The 10,000-nt window shown below is 43.0% G+C and overlaps 1 protein-coding gene across 35 annotated transcripts in view; it reads right to left on the bottom strand.

The window, feature by feature from the left end:
- NRXN1 (neurexin 1) overlaps positions 1-10,000 on the bottom strand; it is a 1,923,519-nt gene that overhangs the window by 553,023 nt on the left and 1,360,496 nt on the right. Inside the window, exon 1 of one of the 35 annotated variants that reach the window (XM_077485586.1) lies at positions 1,281-2,844. The exons of 31 other annotated variants lie outside the window; for them this stretch is intronic. In XM_077485586.1, coding sequence (XP_077341712.1) covers positions 1,281-1,524 — 244 coding nt within the window. In that variant the 5' untranslated portion in view covers positions 1,525-2,844. Of the gene's footprint in view, positions 1-1,280; positions 2,845-10,000 lie in introns of those variants that run through there. 3 more of the 35 variants (XM_077485587.1, XM_077485584.1, XM_077485585.1) reach the window with 3 other exon arrangements.

Genomic DNA, 10,000 nt, shown 5'->3' with positions numbered 1-10,000 from the left:
GACAGTGGCAGTTCTAGTATATCATTAACCTGTTAACAACTAGGTACAAGCCTTCACACTAGCCAAAAAAAGCAAAGCATTTACAGTTTCAGTTGTAGTGCATAATTAACCTGTTCACAACCAGGTAAAACCTCCAAGCTGGCCAGGAAAAGGAGAGCATTTACAGTGGCAGGAGTAGTGTATCATTAACCTGTTAATAACTATGCAACCCATCAAGATAGCCCAAAAAAAAGCAAAGCATTTACAGTAGCAGTTGTAGTGCATCATTAACCTGTTCACAGCCAGGTGAAACTTCCAAGCTGGCCAAAAAAAGGAGGGCATTTACAGTGGCAGTTGTAGTGCATCATTAACCTGTTCACAGCCAGGTGAAACCTCCAAGCTGGCCAAAAAAAGGAGGGCATTTACAGTGGCAGTTGTAGTGCATCATTAACCTGTTCACAGCCAGGTGAAACCTCCAAGCTGGCCAAAAAAGGAGGGCATTTACAGTGGCAATTGTAGTGCATCATTAACCTGTTCATAACCAGGTGGAAGACATCCAAGCAAACCAAAAAAGAAAGGCATCTACAGTAGTAGGTGTAGTGCATCATTAACCTGTCCACAACCAGGTGAAACCTCCAAGCTGGCCAGGAAAAGGAGAGCATTTACAGTGATGGGAGTAGTGTATCATTAACCTGTTAATAACTAGGTGCAACCCTTTAAGCTAGCCCCCCAAAAAAGCAAAGCATTTACAGTAGCAGTTGTAGTGCATCATTAACCTGTTCACAACCAGGTAAAATCCTCCAAGCTGGCCAGAAAAGGGGAGCATTTACAGTGGCAGTTGTAGTGTATCATTACATGTTAATATAGGTGCAAACCTTTATGTTAGCCAAAAAAAGAAAAGCATTTACAGTGGCAGTTGTAGTGCATCATTAACCTGTTCACAGCCAGGTGGAAGCCTCCAAGCCAGACAAAAAAAAAAAAGAAAAGCATCTGCAGTGGTATTTGTAGTGTATTATTAACCTGTTCACAACCAGGTGCAAGCCTCCAAGCTAACCAAAAAAAAAAGGGGGGAGCCGTTTTACAGTGGCAGTTGTAGTGCATCATTAACCTGTTCACAACCAAGTACAAGACTGCAAGCTAGCCAAAACGAATAGCATTTACAGTGACAGTAGTAAAACATTATTAACCTGTTCACAGCCAGGGAGCCTCCAAGCTATCCCCAAAAAAGAAAAGCAATCTACAGTGACAGTTTTAATGCATGTTAAGCAGGCACCAAGTGAAAGAAAATAAAGAAGACCCACCGTTTCCTCCCCTTAAGGATGCAGGTGACCTGTAGATTGCAATGGGCGCTGAGACATGTTTTGCTCCATGGAAGTGGTGAATATGATGAGATCCTAGATTAGATGCCCCCCAGGTCAATCCGATGAGCCCGCTGAGGGTAAGGGGCAGTATCCACATGGCCAGGCGGGGGCCGGTGCCAGTAGGGCCCGGGTCACAGCATAAGTTCCAATAAGGCAATTGCCGCTGCTGCCCGTGCCCCTGCATGGAGGCAGTCAGAGAGGCAACCCCCCCTCCCCAGGACAAACTTTTTTTATTCCCCCCACCCCCCAATCCTCCACCGAACCTTTGTTTCCAATTCACAGCTCCATACCAGCACCACTGGGGTCTTAGCCCCCCCACCCCAACCCCTTCTTTTTTTGGATGTCTTGGATGAAGAAGTCTCCACCACGTTCTCCTTTTGGGTGCCTTGGGTGAAGAAGTCTCCACCACGTTCTCCTTTGGATGTCTTGGGTGAAGAAGTCTTCACCACGTTCTCCTTTGGATGTCTTAGGTGAAGAAGTCTCCACCACGTTCTCCTTTGGATGTTTTGGGTGAAGAAGTCTCCACCACGTTCTCCTTTGGATGTCTTAGGTGAAGAAGTCTCCACCACGTTCTCCTTTGGATGTCTTAGGTGAAGAAGTCTCCACCACGTTCTCCTTTGGATGTCTTAGGTGAAGAAGTCTCCACCACGTTCTCCTTTGGATGTCTTAGGTGAAGAAGTCTCCACCACGTTCTCCTTTGGATGTCTTAGGTGAAGAAGTCTCCACCACGTTCTCCTTTGGATGTCTTAGGTGAAGAAGTCTCCACCACGTTCTCCTTTTGGATGTCTCCCTCCTTCCTTAGCAATGGATGAAGAAGTCTCCTATTGCCCTCCTTTACTTAATTCTCCCCTTCAGTTTTCTGGTCCCATAACAGCAATCCCCAGCCAAACACATAAGGAAAAAAAATAATAATAAAAAATAAATAAATAAAAAAAAGCAAGAGCTGGGAGAACAGATCTTCTGTGGCTTGATCCTCTTCAGGATCAGAAGAGGTGACAAGTTGAGGAGCAGCTTTCAATTAACGATCCATACTTTGCAAAACTAGCAGCCTTAAAGGGATTTCCTCTAGATGCATCGCAGCCATAATAATCCACAAGGATATCCACAGTTAGAAGAAGAAAAAAAAAAGAAAAAGACAAGAAAAAAAGCCACTTCCTACAAGCTTGCTGAGGAATAGAAATTGATGTGCTCTCCTAAATTCTGCATTGAGTGGAGCTACTTCCAACAGAGCAGACTCAAACCACAAGCTACTCCATCATCAGCCATCCTCTTCCCCCCCACCTCTCCACCACCACCACCACCAACCACCAATGCCATCTGAGTGGTCTATTAACAGTAATAGCAGAGGATGTTTTCCAGAGGATAGTGCACCCTTATGAAAGAATCAGCCAACAAGAATATGCTTCCGATCTCAAGCCCTATGCAAATCTGCAGTCTCCAAACAGCAAATCACTGAAGCTTTGGATGCAATGCAGAGGAAGAGCCTATGTGAACGAGGGAGGCAGAGTTAAAAAAAAAAAAAGGATGTGCAAAAAAAAAAATTCCTCTTTTCTGATTTCCTCTGCTGGTATTACACACCTAGAAGAAGGAGAGAAGGGGGGAAAGAAGCATGTGCTGCTCAATTTTCAGGAGCTCCTTTTTTTTTTTTGCATGCAGCCAGAAGTAGCATTTATTCCCCTTGCTATGGCTATAGATCAAATGTTCCAAGATCTCCGGAATATAAAAAAAAAGAAAAAGAAAGAAAGAAAACTTCTACACATCTCCTTAACCCCTTGTAAGCCAAGCTGCATCAGCACACATGGCTGAAGCTTTCATTTTTTTTTTTTTTTTATTATTCAATGTGCTGTTGCGCCGCCTTGTGCTCCAATAGGGTTACATCTTGTCGGTATGGGCTGGAGAAACTTGTTTGGGGGGCATTGCAATACACGAGACGATTGAAGCGGATCGGCACACACTCTGGAGGAGAAGGGTAAGGGAGGGGGGAGGGAGAAGGGTAAGGGAGGGAGAAGGGTAAGGGAGGGGGAGGGAGAAGGGTAAGGGAGGGGGGAGGGAGAAGGGTAAGGGAGGGGGAGGGAGAAGGGTAAGGGAGGGAGAAGGGTAAGGGAGGGGGTGCTCCTGGAATAGGGTTTGCTGTGATCACAATGGGATCTTTAGCAAAGCGACGTGATGTTCGTGTTTTCCTGCTTGTGCAATCATTGCATTCAGTCTGCAGGGAAGGGATGGGATGAGGGGGGTGGGGGGGCTGTACTGAGCGCGGGGCGGTCGGGACCGACAAGGGGGGAGAGTCGCTGTCCGGAGCGGTGGTGCTGAACTGGTTACACTCGGGGCTGGGCGCTCCTCTCCGCTACACAAGCGGCGCTGTAGGCGCTGGGCGCAGCCAATGATTCCTGTGCTGAGATGACGATTGATCCACATTCGCTCTTGTGGGCAGAATTAGTCATTGTCAGGCATATGGAGTACATCAGAGGCATGTCTGATCATCACAGTGACACGAGGAGGATCATATAAAGCACAAAGTACACTGACACAGCCAGACCATTTACTAATCAGTCATCACAGATCGCTATGAGTGATGCAGTCCGTTGTATTATTGTTGCTGTATTTTAATTTTTTTTTCATATAGTAGCAATAGGAGCATAGGACGAGGAGGTTTAAAGCATAGCTCCCAGCTGTCCCTGATTTGGAGGAACTGTCCCTCTGTCCCTGATTAGGAGCAATGCCAGTCTGTCCCTGATTTGGAGTAAAGCTCCTCTATCCCTGATTTGGACCAATATCCCTGATTTGGAACAATGCCCCTCTGCCCCTGATTTGGAGCAATGTCCCCCTGTCCCTGATTTGGAACAATGCCACTCTACCCCTGATTTGGAGCAATGTCCCTCTGTCCCTGATTTGGAGCAATGTCCCCCTGTCCCTGATTTGGAGCAATGTCCCTCTGTCCCTGATTTGGAGCAATGCCCCTCTGTCCCTGATTTGGAGAAATGTCCCTCTGCCCCTGATTTGGAGCAATGTCCCTCTGTCCCTGATTTGGAGCAATGTCCCTCTGTCCCTGATTTGGAGCAATGCCCCTCTGTCCCTGATTTGGAGCAATGTCCCTCTTTCCTTTATTTGGAGCAAAGCCCCTCTGTCCCTGATTTGAAGAAATGTCCCCCTGTCCCTGATTTGGAGCAATGCCCCTCTGTCCCTGATTTGGAGAAATGTCCCTCTGTCCCTGATTTGGAGCAATGTCCCTCTGTCCTTGATTTGGAGCAATGCCCCTCTGTCCCTGATTTGGAGCAATGCCCCTCTGTCCCTGATTTGGAGCAATGCCCCTCTGTCCCTGATTTGGAGAAATGTCCCTCTGCCCCTGATTTGGAGCAATGTCCCTCTGTCCCTGATTTGGAGCAATGCCCCTCTTTCCTTGATTTGGAGCAAAGCTCCTCTGTCCCTGATTTGGAGAAATGTCCCTCTGCCCCTGATTTGGAGCAATGTCCCTCTGTCCCTGATTTGGAGCAATGTCCCTCTGTCCCTGATTTGGAGCAATGCCCCTCTGTCCCTGATTTGGAGAAATGTCCCTCTGTCCCTGATTTGGAGCAATGTCCCTCTGTCCTTGATTTGGAGCAATGCCCCTCTGTCCCTGATTTGGAGCAATGCCCCTCTGTCCCTGATTTGGAGCAATGCCCCTCTGTCCCTGATTTGGAGAAATGTCCCTCTGCCCCTGATTTGGAGCAATGTCCCTCTGTCCCTGATTTGGAGCAATGCCCCTCTTTCCTTGATTTGGAGCAAAGCTCCTCTGTCCCTGATTTGGAGAAATGTCCCTCTGCCCCTGATTTGGAGCAATGTCCCTCTGTCCCTGATTTGGAGCAATGTCCCTCTGTCCCTGATTTGGAGCAATGTCCCTCTTTCCTTGATTTGGAGCAAAGCCCCTCTGTCCCTGATTTGGAGAAATGTACCCCTGTCCCTGATTTGGAGCAAAACCCCTCTGTCCCCGATTTGGTGCAAAGCCCCTCTGTCCCTGATTTGGAGCAATGCCCCTCTTTCCCTGATTTGGAGCAATGTTACTCTGTCCCTGATTTGGAGCAAAGCCCCTCTGTCCCTGATTTGGAGCGATGTCCCTCTGTCCCTCATTTTGTCCCTCATTTCGGTCTGATCCATATAGATGTATAAAAAATGCACTTTTTACCTATCAAAGAGTGTTACCTAGTGCTAAACCTCTCATAAGATTTGTAAATTGCTGCATTTGTAAATTCCCAAAAAATAGAAAGGAATATTAGTGGTAAAAAAAAAAGTTCTGGGTTTAACCAATCTTTTACTTTTTGTACAATTCTCCTTTAAGGGGGCGTAACAAGGGGCATGTCCTATACCTGCATACTTTTGCTGATAGGTGTCCCTCATTCCCATCTCAAAAAGTTGGGTGTGTTTAAAGTGACACTAAACTCAGTAAAAAAAAAAAAAAAAAAAAAAATATATATATATATATATATGTATGTATTATTAACCACTTGCCAACCTCTGCACGCCGATATATGTCGGCACAATGGCAGTGGTGGGAAAATGGGCGTACCTGTATGTCCCCTTTAAGAGGCAGGGATAGCAGGCAAGCACACAGTCCCAATAAAAATTGATAAATAAATTCCAATAAAATAGATAAATAAATCCCAATAAAAACAGATCGCCGCCATTACTAATAAAAAATAATAATAAAAAAGCCATAAAAATATCCCCTATTTTGTAGACACTATAAATTTTGCGCAAACCAATCAATGTACGCTTATTACGATTTTTTTTTACCAAATATATGTAGAAGAATACATATCGGCCTAAACTGAGGAAAAACATTGTTTTATATATATTTTTGGGGGATATTTATTATAGCAAAAAGTAAAAAAAAAGTGTTTTTTTTTTTTAATTGTTGCTCTTTTTTCGTTTATAGCACAAAAAATAAAAATACGCAGAGGTGATCAAATACCACCAAAAGAAAGCTCTATTTGTGGGGAAGAAAGGACGTCAATTTTGTTTGGGTGCAACGTCGGACGACCGCGCAATTGTCAGTTAAAGTGGCGCAGTGCCGAACCGCAAAAAGTGCTCTGGTCAGGAAGGAGGTAAAATCTTCCAGGGCTGAAGTGGTTAATAATAAAAGCACTGATGAGCTGCAAAGTGCAATATCTATAGCAACTGACCTTTACCCAGCAGCAATCATATCTATATTTATGGCTGGTAGCTATGGATGAATTTAAGGCTCGGTATTACTAGCACTGGTATACATGACAGCTTTCTGCTGTAAATGGTTGTTAAAAGAGAAGTGCGGGTTTACAAAAAACCAAACAAACATACATGCTTACCTTGATGGCTGCAGCATTGATCCAATGCTGCTGCTGTCCTCCCACAAGCTCTACACTAAGAACTGAGTGTTCAAAGACCGCTGATCGCTCAGTTCTCTGGTCCGCTCTAAGCACAGAGCGGTGACTGTTAGCCATCAGCACTGTGCTCTGCCCCTCCAGCGCTCACTGGAGCCCTGGGCTGTGGAGCTCAGTCTCTCAACAGCGCAATGAGAGGCCAAGCCAGCAGCTGGTCAGGCATCTGGGTCGGATCCCGACATTATTGCATGTATTCTATGCATGCATGGTAAAAACACCTTCTGTGTCAATTTTGAAAAAAAGCAATATTTTTTACTTTTTGCTATAATAAATATCCCCCAAAAAGTTTAGGCCGATACGTATTCTTCTACATATTATAGGTAAAAAAAAAATCGTAATAAGCGTATATTGATTGCTTTGTGCAAAAGTTATTGTGTCTACAAAATAGGGGATAATTTCATGGCATTTTTATTATTATTATTTTTTTTTTATTAGTAATGGCGGCAATCTGTGATTTTTTTTTTTTTCGGAACTGCAATATTACGGCGGACACATCGGCCACTTTTGCTATAAAAATGCACTGATTACTGTGTAAATGATACTGGCAGGGAAGGGGTTAAAGACTAGGGGGTGATCAAGGGGTTAAGTGTGTCCTAGGGAGTGATTCTAGCTGTGGGGGGATGGGCTACCTAGGACATGACAGCGATCACCGCTCCTGATCACAGGAAGCAGTAGATCTCTGCATTTCACTAGGCAGAAGGGGGAAATGCCTTGCTTACATAGGCATCTCCCCGTTCTATCTCTCCTCACCGCAATCGCGGGCTGCCGGCGAACATCGAGTTCCCAGGACCCGCGGGCAGGGCAGGGACAAGGGGTGGGCAGGAGGAGCGGCTGCTCTGGACACTGTGATATCATGTGAGGGGGTGGGGCGCCACAAGGAAATTGGGGGGAGGGGATTTGTGTTGGTAAGGGGGATTTGGGGGGCAGCAGAGAGTAAGTATTATTCTAGGAGGGGAATTTTGGGGATATGCTAATATTTACAGGGAGTAGCAATGGGGGAAGAAAATTTGTGCAGGGAGGGATGATTGGGGGGCTCTGTGCTGGAAGGGGGGATTTGCAATGGTGGGGGGGGGGAAGATGTGTACTGGGAGGGGCAATTTTAGGGTTAGAGAATTTGTGCTAGGAGGAATGATTTTTTTTTGGGGGGGGGGCATTTGAATTGGGGGGATTTGGGGGGGGGTAAAGATTTGTGCTGGGAGGGGGGATTTCAGCAGGGGAGCAGATTTGCACTGGGAGGATGGGGAATTTATGCTTGGGGGGGGTGAAAAAGATTAGTGCTCAGTTTTTTTTGGGGGGGGCATGTTTGTCTGGGCTCTGGGCCACCACTCCCGCGGCGTGTGGTGGCGCCCAATAGGTGGCAAATTTAAAGGGACATACCTGTACACCCATTTGCCTGCCTGTGCCATTTCGCCGACGTATATCTGTGTGCGCTGATCGGCAAGCAGTTAAATAAATCCCGTTTATTAATAACGAAAGCTGATCTATATAAAGTTGCACTGACACACCCGATAATTTCCCTTTAACTCACTTTAAGCCGCTGAAGAAACGAAAGCCCAAGCAGGAATTTAGGCAGCGGCGTCTTTTTTTTGTGTTTTGGTACTTAAGAAAAAATAAACTGTAAAATTGAATCACATTACAGGCAACATCTCACTGTTTCAAATCCTCTATAGATTGTATTAGGCTGCTTAATGCTCCAGCAATCAATCCTTTATTGAAACAAGAACAAAAGTTTGCTGGTTTCAAAGGAGTTTAAGTCGTTCTCTTGCATGTTCCAGTTCCAGTCCTCATAGGGTTAGCCAGCCAGATACTCGCTGTGATGAGAGGGTGCTCAATAAAACATCGCCCTCCTGAAAGATGCCATCTGATTACAGCAAAAGTCCTGAGAAGTGAATGGAAAGAGGACTTCACTGAGATCCTCCATACACATGCAAGATGTTTCATAGAGCACTTTAACGGTCATGCAACCCCTTAACTAAAAAAAAAGGTGTCATTGAGTAAAGGAGAGTTTTACTCAACATATGGCAGGGCTGTCCTCTTTTTATTTTGTCTCTAGCCGGGTTACCCGCTTTTAGATGGCACCTGAATATTTTGGCTAAAATTAGATATATAGGGGTTGGTTCTATGGATATTATTAAAGTAATTGTAAATGATCACTTTGTAAAACAACTAGGGTTGCACCGATACCACTTTTTTTAAGACCGAGTACAAGTACCGATACTTTTTTTTTCAAGTACTCACCGATAACGATCACCTATACTTTTTTTTTAATTTCATGTGATAGTGGCACTAATATGCAGCACTGATGGCATTGGGCACTGCTGATAGGTGGCACTGATGAGGCGTGGACTGTGTCAGTATTTTTTTTTTTTTTTTTTACAATTACATTATATTTTTTAGTTATTACATTTTACAATTTATATTTTTTTAGTTATTATTTTTTACAATGCTTTTTTTTGGGGGGGTGGGGGTGTCATTGTTTTTTTTTATTTTATTTTATATTAATTTTACTTTTAAATATTTATTTATTACAATTTTCTCTTGCTGTATACACATATGTGGCAGGACAACATAAAAGCACTGTAGCCACATATATGTGTACAGCTGGCATTAGGGGAGTTAATAGCCCCAGAGGGTTATGGAGGCCCCTTTCGGCTTTCCTGGACCTACTATTGTGCCAAAATTTAGCCCTGTTATTTAATTTGTTTACGGAAAAAACAAAACAGTCAGCAATGAAAAAAAAAAAAAAAATATATATATATATATATATATATATATATATATATATATATATATATATATATATATATATATTAAAGGGACACTACACCTATAGTTAAATACAAAGGTAAGAAAAAAAAAAAAAAATATATATATATATATATATATATATATATATATATATATATATATATATATATATATTTTATATAATATTTTAAAGGGACAGTACACCTATAATTAAATACAAAGGTAAGAAAAAAAAAAATATATATATATATATATATATATATATATATATATATATATAGTCCAAAGCGTAACTCATGGGTAATTGATATGTGAATGCAAAGTGAGCATTTTATTTCAATGTTTTGACAAGGCACAGGCTAGTCTTTTATATATATATATATATATATATATATATATATATATATATATATATATACATACTGTATATAACCTCATTTTTTTCATGTAAATTGCCAAAAGATATCTATATATTTTCAATATTTTAGATTTTTTCACAGCAATAGAAATGAATATATA

This window comes from Lithobates pipiens, unplaced genomic scaffold, assembly GCF_037356315.1.
Source record: "Lithobates pipiens isolate NorthernLeopardFrog02 unplaced genomic scaffold, aLitPip1_a1.2 Scaffold_18, whole genome shotgun sequence".
Lineage (NCBI taxonomy): Eukaryota > Metazoa > Chordata > Amphibia > Anura > Ranidae > Lithobates > Lithobates pipiens.
Note: the sequence above shows the minus strand (reverse complement) of the source record. Positions and strands in the feature narration are given on the sequence as shown.